This window comes from Balaenoptera physalus (genome assembly GCF_965194825.1).
Source record: "Balaenoptera physalus genome assembly, chromosome: 10".
In the NCBI taxonomy this organism is placed as follows: Eukaryota; Metazoa; Chordata; class Mammalia; order Artiodactyla; family Balaenopteridae; genus Balaenoptera; species Balaenoptera physalus.
Window position 1 is genome coordinate 42,952,572 of NC_138889.1, and position 15,787 is coordinate 42,968,358.

Genomic DNA, 15,787 nt, shown 5'->3' on the forward strand with positions numbered 1-15,787 from the left:
TAACACAACATTGTAAATCAACTATACCCCAATAACAATTAAAAATTTAAAAAAAGAATATAAGTTATTCACAGGGAACTCTACTCAATACTCTGTGATAACCTATATGGGAAAAGAATCTGAAAAAGAACAGATACATGTATATGTATAACTGATTCACTTTGCTGTACACCTGAAACTAACACGACATTGTAAATCAACTATACTCCAATATAAAATAAAAAAAATTTTAAAAGGATGTAAGTTATTGTATATATATATATATATATATATATATATATATATATATATATATATATATATATACACAACATGCATACTATAACGGCCTGGTTGAAATTTTTATCTTGTTACCTCTGTCTCTCACAAACTGCAAGTGAGATTTCTCCATCGCTCCTTGTCTGCTCCTGGAAGCATATTCCTCTAGGAATGAGGTTAATGCTGTGCTTTGGAGGATGTTTGCATTATTTTTGACCCTTAGGCAGTCTGCTCTGGTGAAAAGGCATCAAATAGTACAGACGTTTGCAGCCTTGAATAGGAGATCTTCCAAACGCCGCCTCTACCAGACTGACCTGGGGACCAGATAAAGTCACGCCTTTATCAAAAGTAGTTCCCTCCAGGCTTGAGGGACACTCTTTGGGTGACAAGCAGTGTGGCGGAGCCCAAGTGCCCAGAATGTACTCTGGTGGAAGAGCTCAAGGTCAGAAGGTAATCTCAGTACCACAGGAAGAGCACAAAAATGAGAACCATGAATTCTCTCTTGGTTTCCCTGACCTTAGGCAGGTCACATTTTCTCTGATCCTGTTTCCCCATTTGAATAATGAGGAAAAAATAATATCGTCCTGACAGCCCCTTGGGGTTGCTGACAGAGCAGTCTAGGCACAGCATAGCAAAGCACTTTGCTGCCAAGGTGGGTTACCAATTACGATGCAGTTAGGCTTTGGGAGCCAGGTATCTGATCATAGAATCACTTGGTTCTTCTTTCTCAGAGGTTTCACAGCACCCTGGGGGTCACTGTATAGGAAAAATAAAACTTGGTAGATGACCAAAGGGAAATGTGCTCCCATGGGCAGGAAGGAGTGGCAGCGAAAGACCAAAGACAAAGAGGGCTTTCTCCTGCAGCTACACTGCTCACCGACTGGGAAAGCCGAGATGGAGGCCGACCAGTGCCATTTGGGGCTCATCCCACTGGGCAACCAGGTAACCAGATTCTTGGCCCTGAGCCCCACATGGTTACACTTCCTCCATCTCTTGCAGCATCAATTTCACAGCATCAGGGGCTGGCGGGATGGGTGAGAAGGGGGAGGGGGCCCACTTGACAATCCATTTCCTTTCCTTGGCTGGCTGGGGGAATCAGGTCTGGCTGGAAGACCAAAGCACAGCCAGGGAGCCGCACTGCACATCTATGTGAGACGCCATTAGCCGACAGCTCGGGGTCTGGAGCAAGGGAGCTGGAAGATGGAGAGGTGGCGAGGCCCTGCTGCAACCCTCCCCGCTCAGTAACCGGGACCTTCCCCACACGTGTTCACGCAGGGCTGGTGGGCCCTCCCTGCCCACCCACATCCCCTCCCCTCCTCCGTCTCAGCTGGGTGGAAACACATCCGCCAGGGAAACTTTTCAGAGGTTATCAGGAATGACCCAGAGGGAGGAACGGAGCGCAGTAAGTGCACACGCCTTTGTGGCTGGGCGGCTGAGCCCTTCCCCTGGGGCCGCCTGGCGAGGGAGGAAGTGCTGGCTCTCACTGGGGGAATCTGAGCCACTTTGCCGAGACTGGGGGACAGCAAGAGAGACGTGGGTCCAGACAGGAAGAGGGGAGCCCTGCGCCCCTCAGAGCTCAGCGTGTTGTCGTGCTGAGGGGCCTCAGAAGGACCTGGAAAGGCCTTCAGACTCTAAAGAGACAAGAGACCTCCTCACAGGGGGCCTTCAGGGAAGAGAAGATGACAGCTGTGATTAGATGCAGAAATTGTCCTGGTGCCTGGGACCTATTGCCGCCCAACGTCTATTAAGTGTTCACTTTGAGCCTCCTGAAAAGCGGAAGGATCCAGGGCTCACCCAGAAACTTCCAGTGGCTGAGCTAGATTCTCTGGAACTGCAACACTGCTGCTGGCCTGGCCTGGCCGGGCCGGGGTGCCTTGCCCAGGGGAGGCCGCCCACTGGGCCTGTGCCCAACCCCTGCTGACCAGGTACTGGGTGGACGGGTATGTCTGTGTGTTTCTGCTTGAGATTGGGCAGGACTGGTGTTGAAAGCCAGTCCCCACAGCCTGGAGCTGCACAGCTGGCCTAAAACCTCAGTGCAGCAAAACCATGCTGAACAAACCCAGACGTAGGGTGTCATTGTCTGACACATATGAATACGATGATACAGGGAGCATGAGACAGATTATTTGATGTGAAGTCTGTGATCAGGGAACTCAAGGGCTTGTGCTTGTCCCACCTGTTGAGGCCGCAAGCTATGGGGACCGGACAGCCTCAGAAGACGAGCTGGCCCGTTACAGGCTCCTGGGTTCCTCGGAGCTTCAGAATGTCCAGCAGCAAATGAATAAATGAATAAAATAGGCATAATCGTGATGTTTCTGTCACTGAACTATTAAAGGATCGAGTGGCAGCATGCCTGTGAACAGGACTGCAGCTATTTTTGCTGTGATTTCCAACTCCCTAGCTATATAACCTTGAACAAGTTATTTCAACTCTCTAGGGCTATGCTGACCAGAAAAGGGAGGGACTAAATTTCCACGAGTCCTTAGCAACTCTAACATTCTCAGCCCAAGAGAATGACTGGCTTCTCACAGTTTTAATTAAGTGCTGTCAGCTGAAAAAAATGCACAACCTAAAATTTGAGAGTTATGTTTTATTCAGCGGACAAAACCGAGGACTTAAGCCCAGGAACAGCATCTCAGATAACTCTGAGGGACCACTCGGAAGAGGTAAGAGGGGGAGCCAGGATATAGAGGAGTTTTTGCAACAAAGACCAGGTAGACAGAACATCAAAAGATGACTGTTAATGACAGAAAACCAGACATTTCAAGTTAAGGAATTTAGCGCTTTTCTAAGTATGGGAAGATGCAAAGTCTGGGCTCATTTAAACCATTCCTTTAATATGCACCTCAGCTATCTGGGGCCAGTATCCTGTGCTTCTCATCCTGAGTCTCCTCAGGGCCCATCTTCAAGGGTGGCTGCAGTGGCTGACGGCTAGATAGGGGGCAAATCCTGCCTCCGTCCTCAGCTCCCTCAGGGCTCACCGTCAGGATGGCTATAATGTGATGGCTTGATGGCTGCAACATCCTTTGTTTACTGATACGGCAGGTGGCATTTTTAGTTCACGGTGCCAACCTTGGATGCTACATGGTCCCCTTTTCCAAATGTGGCCACAGTCTCAACCCCTACTCCCTTCCCTCCTAAGAAGATCTGCAGATTTCCAGGAGGGTGACCACTACTGTATTTGTTACTGTAAGAGCTGGGACATCTAGGTGTCAAGGAGCAACAGGAGCTTTTGGCTTTGTGTCCTTTTGCAGGATGTAAGAAGGCTCAACAGCACTGGATTCTCAGTGCTCCCAGTTGTTAATCATCTGCCCTCACTGGGAATAGCTAGAAGCGGACATGGGCAGACCTACATTTGAGGGTCGGCACTGACGTTTACGGGCGGGGAGACCCTGCAATCTTGTTTAACTTCTATAAGCCTGTTTCCTCTCAGAGCTAGGGAGCTATTAGCTCATGGGGATGTTTGAGGCTTAAATGAAATGATGCATGCCGTGTGTCTGGACGAGTGGAGGTAGCTGTGTGTTATTATTGCTCTTCATACGGTATGGGATCCCCGTAAGTGTTAAATTTTCATTACCACTACTCTCAGTGATCATAATGCGAGTGAGGTCAGCAGTTTCAACCTCCCTCATCCAAACAGAGGCGGCGCCCCATTCAGGCATCAGCTTTCTGTAGCCCTGAACTTGGATATCAGATAGAAATAAGACCCCAGGCACTACCACCCTGCCTAAGCCATTGTGCATTAATAACTTTAACTCTTCTGGGGGAGTAGAAAGCTAAGGCTGGACATTTCTCAATTTTGTCCCTGAAAAGAGGTCCCTGGCTCTGCAAATTGCTCCAGGTCCCCCTGTTCCCCACCCAACGCCCACCGTGGGAAGGGCCATTCATGGCACCAGGCCTCTGTGTCTGGGAGCCTGGTAGTGAAGGAGCTGCTATTCAGGAGTCAGTTAACAATCTCAGCATGAATCTGAGTCAAGAATGGGCACAAAGGGCTGTTGGGAGAGCGCCACCTAACACAAAACAAGAGCCCTTCCCTGGGTCTCAGAGGAACATTCTGGAGCCCCTGGACCTCGGCGCAGAGCACCAGGGCTCACGCTGCTCAGGCAGCCTTCACCCGGCGAACAAGATACTGAGTTTACTCCAAACTCATTTATGCCCAGGAGAAAAAACATGCATCATTATGCAGAGAAAAAAACAAGATGCAAAACCTTTCCCTCTTTCCCTCTTTCCATGTGCCTCCAGCCTGGCTTCTGAGAAATCTCCAGGCTCAATAATCTCAGTTGACAAAGACAGTGAGAGAGGAAATCTTCCACGTAAATAAAAGGAGAGGCCAAGATGATTCAGATTCCCTTTAGTTCTTTCTTCTCCAGCTACCACACATTGACAGCCTTGTAGGAGAACATTTTGAAAATATTATTTTCATACCCTCAACAATTCCATAATGTGAGTGCTATTGTCAGTCCCATTTTGCAGATGAAGAAATTGAGGCGAGAGATGTAAAACAACTTGCCCAAGGTCACACAGCTGCTAAGTGATGGAGCCACAGGGTTTGGATCAGGATCTAGTTCATAATCACTAGGGGAATTCCTCTGGGAGTGGATGAAAGAACCCGAACAGGGTAACAGCAAGTTCCTAAACATCACCTCAATTGCCCCAATCCTTTAAAGAAAGCCTATTGAACATCTGCTAGAGCCAGATGCGGTCATGTTGATTTTACTTCCTTTAGTCCACGCACCACCATCTGTAAAGTCAGTGTTTTCTCTGCTTTACAAAGGAAACTGAGGCTCAGAGCGGTGAGGTGGCTGGCTCCCCAGGTCACACCGCTTACCAGTGGCAGAGCTGGACTCGCCATCTTTCTCTTGGGGCTCTGAGGCTGATGCACTCTCTCCTGATTCTGCAGTGCCTGGAGCAGGCAGCTTCCTGGTGTTGGTTGTTTCTTTCTCCCTTCCAGGGAGGATTCACCATGTGTTCTGAGACGGGCTCCAGGTACACGGGCCTGCTGCTCTTGGCCTTGGCCATCGCCGCCATCATCGCCAACCTCCTGCTGTACTTTCCCAGCGGACAGGTGCTGGAGCCTACCAAGATCACAGACTTGGTCTGGTTTTTCCACGGCTTTCTTGGAGCTGGACTCTTGGTAAGAATGAGGTTTAACTACCTTACCTCCTCCAGGTGAATGATGCCCCTAAACAAACTTCAAGTCACAGAGCAATTCATCTCCTCATGGGACCACGCTCCTAGGGTCCCCAGAGCATGGCCGGCTGCTCCTCCTCTGTACCCCACAACACGTGATACATAAACACCCTCCGCGCTGGCACCTTGTACTGCAAACATCTCTGTATGTGCCCGCCTCCCCCATTAGCTGTGAGCTCCTTAAGGATACAGTCCAAGTCTCATTCACTGTGGCCTCTAAATTACCTACCTAACAAAGTGCCGGCTTAGCCTAGAGCTTAGCTTGTTATGAAAGATATGCATTAAGAAAAGCACAACAGCAGAGCATTTGTCAAGTCATCAGGTTCCAAGGGGTCATCTTGAAAAATAAATTGTGTAGCTCCCATCAAGGCTTCCCTTGGCTAGATTATGGGGTTGGCAAGTTTTTTCTGTAAAAGGCCAGAGAGTGACTATTTCCAGCTTTGCAGGCCATGTGATCTCTTGTTTCAACTACTCAACTCTGCCGTCCTAGGGCAAAAAGCAGCCATTGACAATATGTAAACAAATGGGCGGAACTGTGTTCCAATAAAACTTTATTTATAAAAACAGGCAACCTGCTGGATTTAGCCCACAAGTTGTAATCCGTTGCCCCCAAGGTAGACACTGAGTGTTTTTCCTTCCTTCCCACCTTTATTTTCATCTGGCTCCTCCTTTCCCAGGCATCCGGGGTCCCTTAGGAAAAGATAATGGGTTAATGTGAGACCCCAGTGCCGGGCACGGAACTCAGCAAATGGAAGGATGAATGTATAAAGGATAAAGAACCCTCAGAAAAAGGTGGCCACCTCCCTTCCTGTTTCTCCTCCCCACACAATAATAGACGCAGTGATGTCTCAAGTTTCATCCAATGGCTACCTGCCCCTCCCATCCTAGCAGAGCTGGGCCTTCTCTTCCTGCCCAAGAGAACCTCTAAATCAGCAATGCCTCAGCAAAGGTTGTCTGTTTCTCAGCTCAGAGCCCTACCTAAGAGGCAGTACAGACCTAGTTGTCTAACAGACCCTGCTCAAATCATGAATCTGTCCTGACCAGATGTGTGTCCTCCCTGAGCTTCAGTAAAAGGAGAATCACACCATCTTACCAGGAGGTGGGGAGCATTAAATGAGATAACATACATAGAGAAACCCACACATACGTGCAGCCAGTAAAATGCAATCTGTCCTCTTTCCTGGCCCAGATTACCAGTTCCTCCACCTCCTCCCTGGACCCAGCCAAGCACCGGTGTCCTGCCTCTTACCTACCTTGCTTATTTCTGCAGGACAGGTTTGCATTTCTCAGTTCCACCGCCAAGCAAATCATTAAACTCCCCTTAGCCTCACTATCCTCATCTGTAGAATGTATAGGTACATCGGCACCCAAGTTCTCTCAAGATATAGATGAGCAAATACAGTGACTATTGAAAGGTGTTGAGCAGCTTGAGGGAATTTAGGCTTCCTATTTGCAGAATCTCAGAAGGTTCACTGAAAGAGAGTGACCCAGAGAGGACATTCCCTGGTCCTGGGGAAAGCAGAGTGGAGCCTGGCTCAGGCAGGGACCAGACACCCTGTCTGCATAGCATCCCTCAATACCAGCCAGCTGTCCAACCCTCACTCCAATTTTCCAACACAACCTCCCAGGATTTCCTAAAAAGATGCTTACACTTGTATATTCACAGCGAAATGGGGATAAAATAAACAGGACCAAACCAGTCCATGCAGTTGGATAAAATAAAAACCAATGAGCCATTCCCTTTTCTCTTCTTTCTTTCCTTTTCCTTTTTCTTCCTTTTTCCTTTTCTTTGTTCAGTCCACTTTAGTGTCTACTCTATGCCTTCACTCATGCCTGGCTCTAAGACCAACTAAGCCAGTGGCCATGAGGTTGGAGAGAGGAAGGTGCATTTGAAATGTGGAGTTGGCAGGATCTGAAGAGTGATGGAGGTAAGGGGGCACAAGGAGAAGTCAGGGTGGCTCTGGCATTCTGGCCTGAGCACCCGAGGAGATGGTGGAGGCGTTCCCTGGGGCAGGAACCTCAGGGGGAGGGCAGAGGCTGAGCTTTGTTCCACGTCCCCACTGAAGGAGCAGAGGATGGTTGGGCTGGGACTGGAGACCTGGGGAGAGGTAACCTTGAGAACCACCATGGAAAGGTGATGTAGAACTCCGGGACAGTGGGTTTGCCCAGGGCTCGTGAACTGACTGAGAGGAGAAAGAAGCCCAGGTCAAAACCCCAGGGAACCTTTCAAATTGAGAGTATGCAAAGGGAGGGGAGGGGAGGAAGGAGACTGAGAAAAACAGCTAGAAAGTTTCAGGCAAAGCGAAAAAGTGGAAAGTGAGAAAAGTCGGAAAAAAGAAGAGAGAAAGTTTCTAGAAGAAGAGAGGAATCCCAGTGTCAACTGCAGCAGAAGGGACAGAGCTGGGACCTGAAAAGCATCTGGTACCCAGCAAGGTGCTGATGGCTCTTGGCTGGCGCGGTCCTGAGGGAGGATGGGGACCCCAGACTGCAGAGGACTGAGGGAGGTGTGGAGGTGAGGAGCTGGGCTCTGAACGGAGGAAGAGAAGCCAATAGGCAGAGCTGCCTTCCTGATAACAAAAAAAAGGCCAGAAGGATCTCAAAAGCCACAAGGGACACTGCAGGCAATGACAAGCACACTATCCATTTACCATCAGCTCCATGCCAAACACTGTGTAAGGATATGGAAGGGAGAAATCCTGAATTCACAGTTCCTGCCCTTTAATAATCATTGTAACAGGCATTTGCACATAGAGTTCGAGTGTATCAAATGCTTGCACACATGTTATTTCATTTGTGAGGTGGGATCATCACCTCCATCCTATGGGTAGGGAAATGAGGCCCAAGCAGATTAAGTCATCTGACTGTGGCCACACGGAGGGCGCCCAGCAGAATTAGGACTCAAAACACTCATCTGAGCCCAAAGCCCATAATCTCTCCATTTCTCCCATTTGATGCACACGTGCGCTTGCAACACGGGACACAGAGAAAAAGATGGCACGTGTGAAGCTAAGGCAGCAGAGCCCTGCTCTGTACATGCCCTGATGAAACGAGATAGGAAAGTGCCTGCGGGGGGCTGCTCCAGAAAGTCTGCTTTCCAGATGAGAGAGAAAAACCGGACCACGTGAGTCACTGTCTCCCCACCCTCCCTGCCAGGAGGTCAGCCACTCGGGGGCTGAGTTTATACACACAGGGCTCACGGCCATGGTGTGTAAAGTCACATCCAGCAGTATATCATCTCCTAGGCAGGGAGGTCCCCTGCAACCTCCCCATATTATTGCTGGAAGGCAGCCTCGGGACCTCAGCAGACTAGTGGTCTCAGCAAAGCCACGGACAAGAATAACAACTCTCTGTTCTCATGAGGCCACAGGCCAACCCAGAATGCCTGGCGGGCTTCTGTGGTTAAAACAGGGCACCTGGGACAAGCATGACATAAACCGAATTGGTTGCTCTAGGGACTGAGATGCAGGGCCCCAGTTTCTTTCCATATGTAACTAATGGCTGTTTTCCAGCAATATTATTTGCAGACTTGGCAAGACCATTAGGAGGGAGAGGTTAGAACTAGTCCGTGGTGTGGTTTGGGATCACTTGAGGCCTGATTGGAGGTGGAAGGTCTGCAACAGGTGGGGGTCCGCCTGACCCAGCAGAGATGGTCCCTATAGGTTCCTTCACCAAGGGAGATGGGAAAACACACAACTAATTCAGCCCAGTGGGGTGAGTACCTGCCACAGTGGAGGCCTGGAGTCTGCAGGAGAGGGAACAATCAACTCTACCTCTGGGAACCAAGAGAGGCATACCAGAGAAACAAGTATCTGAGCTGTACTGTATAGAATTATAGAATCAGTAGGTATTTGCCAGGCAGAGAAGGGAGGCGCGTGTTCCAAGCAGAGGAAGCAGTTTGTGTAAAGGCAGAGGAGCATCACAGAGTACGATGCATTCATGGAAACTGTGCAGTTTGGTGTGACTGGAGCAAGGGCTGCTTACGTGAAGAAGGGATAGGAAACGGTGCTGAAATGCAGACTTGGGCAACATTCCGTTTGACCTTGTGTACCATGCTGAGGAGCCAGCCCCTTACCCTTGAGTAGTTGACCCACAAATATTCATTGAGCATCTACTATGTGCTAGCACTGTTCTGGGTATTAGCGATACAGTGGAGAAAAAAAAAGCAAACAAAATTCCTACTCTCCTAGGGAGAAGAGAAAGATCATAAATAATCAACTGTGTGGTGATGTCAGGTGGTGAGGACTAGGAAGAAAATAGAGTAAAGGAATAGATAGATAGCAAGATACTGTCTGAGGAGGTGGTGTTTGAGAAGCCACTTGAATGAGTGAAGAATAGCCATGCTGATATTTGGGGGAGGAGCATTCCAAACAGAGGGATTGGCGCATTCTAAGGCCCTGAGCTGGGAATGGGCTGAATAATTCCTAGATCTGCAAGAAAACCAATATAGCTAGAACCACATAAAAAAGATTTGGAAGAGAGGGTAGGAAATGAGGTCAGGGGAGAAATGAGCATCCACTAGAACTTTTAAGCAGGAGAGAAGCATGCCCAGGTGCCACCAAGCTGTGACAATTCTGACTTGAACCCATCGCTTCATCCTGACCCCCTTGTTGGAGCCTGGTTTGCTGGAAATGCCAAGCTATGCTCCCCAGAAGGTGCTTGGAAACACTCTTAGCGCCCACCTCCTCCAGGGTGGTTCCAAAAGCTCTCATTTGTCAGGCCCAAACTTGTACCCTTGCCACACAATCTCCAGTTGACCCTCCCATTTGACTCAAGGGAGCTTTGGGTCTCCCAAAGGCCCAGCAATAAGACAGAAGAATCAGTAATTCCTGTTGCCAGAGAATCATCAGAACTAGGAAAAGAAACTCAAAAAAGGGAGAGCATTACCTCTTCTCCAGGTTATGAGTGTACAGCGACCTGAGGCTCAAAGCTGCCCTCAGCCATCCCCCAGGGAAGCCAGGAGTCCCGGCCCATCTCTTCCTACCTGGGAGGTTCCCATCAGCTCTATATCCCAGCACAGAGTTACCATGAGAGAACTTTGAGAATCTGAGATTTTTGTGAAAATACTTCACTTAAAGAAATATATTTCATTGAATAAATGGGAAATACACACGCCCATCACACCAGTCAGGTTTCCCTAGAAAATTTTAATATGCCTCATTCGTGCAATAAACAGTGCAGGGTATACCATCATTCAGTAATTTGTGTGAGGTCCGCAGAAAGCACTAGCAGTTCTGATCTTTGTCTTCTCCTCTGGGGCTAAGAATTCAGGTATGTGACCTGCTTTATATCAGTGTAGGGAAGAAAGAAAATACGGCCGAAGACCAGGAAGGGAAAGGGAAAGAGTGGGTTGGCAGACCCTTAATAATGCTCTTCTTCTCCTCTCTCACCTCCTCAGCTCAAAAATCGTACTGTTTAAGGCATCTTGGAACTGAATATTTGAACTGGAAAGAATCTTAGACATCAATATTTTAACAGTTCTTATTTTATAGATTTTTTTGTATGATGTCATTTCCTGCAAATGAAAGTTACCATCCCTTTATTCCTCATCTAGCCTTGATTTATGCCATCTCACCTTCAGCTTTGGTATTTTTTTGTTTGTTTTTGTTTTTTGGCCACACTGTGTGGCTTGTGGGATCTTAGTTCCCCTGACCAGGGATTGAACTTGGGCCCAAGGCAGTGAAAGCACAGAGTCCTAAGCAAGTCCCTGGTTTCTTTTTTCTTCTTTTAAATTTTTAAAAAGATGTCATTGAAGTATAGTTGATTTACAATGTTGTGTTAATTTCTGCTGTACAGCAAAGTGATTCAGTAGTACATATATAGTCTTTTTCATATTCTTTTCCCTTATGGTTTATCACAGGATATTGAATATAGTTCCCTGTGTTATACAGTAGGGCCTTGTTGTTTTTATAGAGTTAAAACAGAGATCCAAGAGTGGTTAGGCTGGATGCAGATCATAGAGCTAGTGTACGGCATAGCCTGGTGTAGAATGCAGGTCTCTGGGCTCTCATCTGTTGATGCTTAAAAGATGCCCAAAGCAGCAGACAGAGGTGGCTCAGAGGGGCAGTGCCTTGGTGGGGTCAGTTCTGGCCAAGGTCTGATGGGCAGCATTGCAGATCAGGAATTCTATCTTGTCTGTGCACAAAGTAAAACCTCTCAGGGAATCTGATCAACACTAACCAAGCTCACCAAAGCTCAATTGATAAAAATGTCAGTGTAGTTATCCCAAGGAGAACCAAGGAGAAATACTCCTGCCAGGAAAAGGGGTGGGGGGCGGGGAACGCAGGGCTTTCTCTCCCCTGTGTCCATGGCCGTGGTATGCAGGGTGGTGGGAGCCAAACGGAGTTGGGTTTGAAACACTCTCTACAGCAGGCCAGCTGAGAGATTTCAGGCAAGGCACTTGTCTCTCCAAGTCTCAGTTCCTCTCTCGGTGACATGTGGATATCAGTAGTAGCCACAACCTGTGGTTAGGATGAGCATTGTAGGAGATCATGTGGAGAGCACTCGGTCCCAAGCCTGGCTCACGGATCGTGCTCATTCAATGGCCACTGTAAGAGAGCAGGAGCAAGGGATGCCTAACCATCACTGTACCTAGTGTTACGGAGTTGCCCCATTTCCACTAAAGAGAGCTGATGATAAGGCAAACTCAGCACACTCTTCCCCAACACAGCAGACACGCACCGCCAAGTCCTAAAACCGTGGTTCTCTTTTTACTAGATGCTGTGTCACTGCCCCGGCCCCCATCAAGTCTTCCTAAAGTTTGCAAAACACCTGGGAGTTGGCCAGAGTTTGGCGCAGTGTCTGTCTGTTTTGCTTTACCAGGAATTGGATACCTTTAGGAGGGGTATGCATCCTCCCGTTCTCTCCACAGTCCCCACCACTCCCTATTGTCTTATACCAGGACACGTTTTCTTACTTAAAATTACCAGCTTGGGAATTCCCTGGTGGACCAGTGGTTAGGACTCCATGCTTCCACTGCAGGGGCCACGGGTTCAATCCCTGGTCGGGGAACTAAGATCCAACAAGCCACGTGACTCAGCCAAAAAAAAAAAAAAAAAGTTACCTGCTTGGCCACTAAAGGCATGAGAGTTTGCAACCGCCACCACCACCTTAGACTATCAGGTGAAAGAATACATCCGTGTAGGCAACAGTCATCTTTAGCATCAATCACATACCCATATATTCCCCAGGGTACGTCTTGGTCACCTTGGTGAGAAGTAGGGATTTCCCAGATGCCTGCATCAGCAAACACATTTACCAACTATCTCTCAGGGTGAGGTGAGTTTTCTTATAAAGTTAAGTTCATCCATTATGTATTTATTTCTTGCTCCTGACCCATGGCCCTATCATGTCCCTACCTTCCTCCTACCCCACAGTGCCAGAAGAAACATGGTGAAATGTCATCATAGATTTTACCACCATACCACCGGGTCCTGATTCCATGTTGGGCACTGTGGTAGGCGCTGCTGAACCAGCACTCAGAACCCAGTGGTAAAAGGAGAATGAGCACGCTCAGTGCGACAGGATGGAGTGACTGGAAGGAAGGAACCATTCATTTTGCCGGGGGTGGATGTGGGGGTCACGGAACACTACAAAGACGAGATGTATTGGTTTCCCATAGCTGCTATAATAAATTACCACAAACTTGGTGGCTTAAAACATCAGAAATCTATTCTCTCACAGTTCTGGAGGCCAGAAACTCTCAGTAAATGTGTTGGCGGGGCCCCCTGTTCTCAGCTGTAAGGGAAAATCATTCCTTGCCTCTTGCAGCTTCTGGTGGCTGTTGGCATTCTTTGGCTTGTAAAGACATTACTCCAGTCTCTGCCTCTGTCTCCATATCACCTTCTCCTCTGTGTGTCTCTCAGAACTCCTTCTGCTTCTCTCTTATAGGGATACATGTGATTGCATTTAGGGCTCACCCAGATAATCCAGGATAAACTCCTTCTGTTAAGATTCCCAACTCAGGGATTTCCCTGGTGGTGGCGCAGTGGTTAAGAATCCGCCTGCCAATGCAGGGGACACGGGTTTGAGCCCTGGTCTGGGAAGATCCCACATGCCGCGGAGCAACTAAGCCTGTGCGCCACAACTACTGAGCCTGCGCTCTGCAACAAGAGAAGCCACCACAATGAAAAACCCACGCACCACAACGAAGACCCAAGGCAGTCAAAAATAAGTAAATAAATAAATAATAAAGATCCCAACTCAATCATATCTGTTGTCATATAAGGTAATATTCACAGGTCCCAGGATTCAGAAGTGAATATATCTTTGGCGAGGGGGGGCGGGAAGCCGTTTTGTTCAGCCTACTACAAAAGATAACATTTGAATTGACCCTTTGTGGGTGAATAGGAGTTTATCTGATGGCAAAGGGTGAAGGGCATATTCAAAAGCCCAGAGGCAGGAAGGTCCCAGGTCTCTCCTGGGGGCCCATAAGGTGTTGTGTCAAGAGGTCTCGATGGAGGAGAGGTGAGGCTCTGGTGGCAGGTCAGGAGCAGGGCATGAGGGCTCACATACAATGTCCAGGACCTGTGTTGTGTCCTACAGGCAATGAGGAATCATTAGACATTTTTAAATAGCTTGAGTTTTGGAACTTTGTTCTGAAAAGGTAACATTCCCTTCATTACAAGAGCATCTTCTTTGCCACAGGTTATGGTGCCAGCACTGATGCTGTTGAGGGGAGGTGGAGAGGACTGCTGTGGTCACAGATGTGGGGTAAGTACTGTGGGGTCTACAGAATGTTTAGACTCCCACCCATACCCCCAAAAGGGCTTACTTCCTAGGCTGCAAGCTTTCTCTCTGCTGAAGGCCAGACTATTAACCCATTGACCATAGTCTAGCACTTCTAATACCCTCCTTTCATTTATTTAGTTTTATTGAAGTATAGTTGATTTACAATATTGTGTTAGTTTCAGGTGTGGAGCATAGTGATTCAGTATTTTTGCAGATTATACTGCATTACAGGTTATTACAAGATCATGGGTATAATTCCTTGTGCTATATGGTATATCTTTGTTGGTTATCTATTTTATACATAATAATTTGTATCTGTTAATCCCATATGCCTAATTTGTCCCACTCCACTTCCCTCTCCCCTTTGGGAACCATGAGTTTATTTTCTGTATCTGTGAGTCTGTTTCTGTTTTGCATATATATCCACTTGTATTATTTTTTAGATTCCACATCTAAGTGACTAATACTTCCTTTTAAAGTACAGTGATATTATGCAGGGCTCTCTCCAACAGTGATGAGGGTTATTGCATGAGATCCCAGGAAGAATGAGCCTGGAGAGGGTATAAAGAGAGCTGTTAACACACAAAGCCTGTGAGCTCTGGTGGACCAGCCTGCCAGGGTTTGGTTGGTTGTTTCTATCTGTCTGTCTGTCTGTGGGAAGGTCTAGGACCCTCCATCCTCTGGTTTTCTCATTTCCCTAATAGCCAGTAGATTAACACATCCTAGAACTGGGATTTGAGCAAGAAGGGAATTGGAGATTTTACTGTCAAAAACTCTTTCACAGATACTCTCTTACCATCGCCCCATGAAGGATAGAAGGCTGACACTCTGTAAGTGTATCCATTATGTATTTATGTCTTGTTCCTGACATGTGGCCCTCTTATACCACTGCTCTTTCTACTGCCCAACACTGCTGGAAGAAACCAATGGAAATGTCACCACAAATTTTACAAACTTGTCTACGTTTGATGAATAGGAAAGGAAAAGTCCAGAGAGGCTGAGTGGCCTGCCCAGATTCGCATGGCTGTAATCTTAGAGCTGGAATGGACATATAGGACTATTTACGCAACTCCAGGAAGAGTATAAGCTGCTTTCTTCAAGGCAAGGTCCACAGTTATCATCTACATACTCCCAGATGCCTGACACATGGTCGGCTCTCAAGACACACCCAGTGAAGTCAGGTCTGGCTGAGCTGGGACTCGTCTTGGTCTCCTGACCCCCAAGATCGTGCTCTTTCCCACATACAAACCTGCTTACCAAGGTCCCTGCTCACAGCAAGCTGTTCACTGTTCTTATATTCCTAGTTCATACACTGTCTCACTTCTTTTCTGCTCCCAGAGTCCCCTCTCCCAACCCTTGCAGTCCCCAGTCAGACCCTCCACAGAGACCTTAGCCACCAGGTCATTTGAGGACCATCTCCAAGGAGCTCCCTGAGTCATTCCATTCAACTCCAGCCAGCCCCTCCCTCACTTCCTGTGGTAAGAAAGACACAACATGGACGTGTCAGGAATAAGAGCTCATGCTTTGAAGCAAACGAGTCCCTCAGCTTTGCCCCAATTTAATGCACTAATATGCCAGAAGGTCGCCTCTCCCAGACACTTGCCTCGCTGTC

At 47.9% G+C, this 15,787-nt stretch overlaps 1 protein-coding gene across 1 annotated transcript in view; it reads left to right on the top strand.

The window, feature by feature from the left end:
* Positions 1 to 269: 269 nt before the first annotated feature.
* Positions 270 to 15,787, top strand: part of LOC309636698 (transmembrane 4 L6 family member 1-like) — a 30,459-nt gene continuing 14,941 nt past the window's right edge. Inside the window, exons 1-2 of the mRNA XM_082410100.1 lie at positions 270 to 5,392; positions 14,092 to 14,157. Of these exons, the coding sequence (XP_082266226.1) occupies positions 5,135 to 5,392; positions 14,092 to 14,157 (324 nt within the window). The 5' untranslated portion in view covers positions 270 to 5,134. The remainder of the gene's footprint in view (positions 5,393 to 14,091; positions 14,158 to 15,787) is intronic.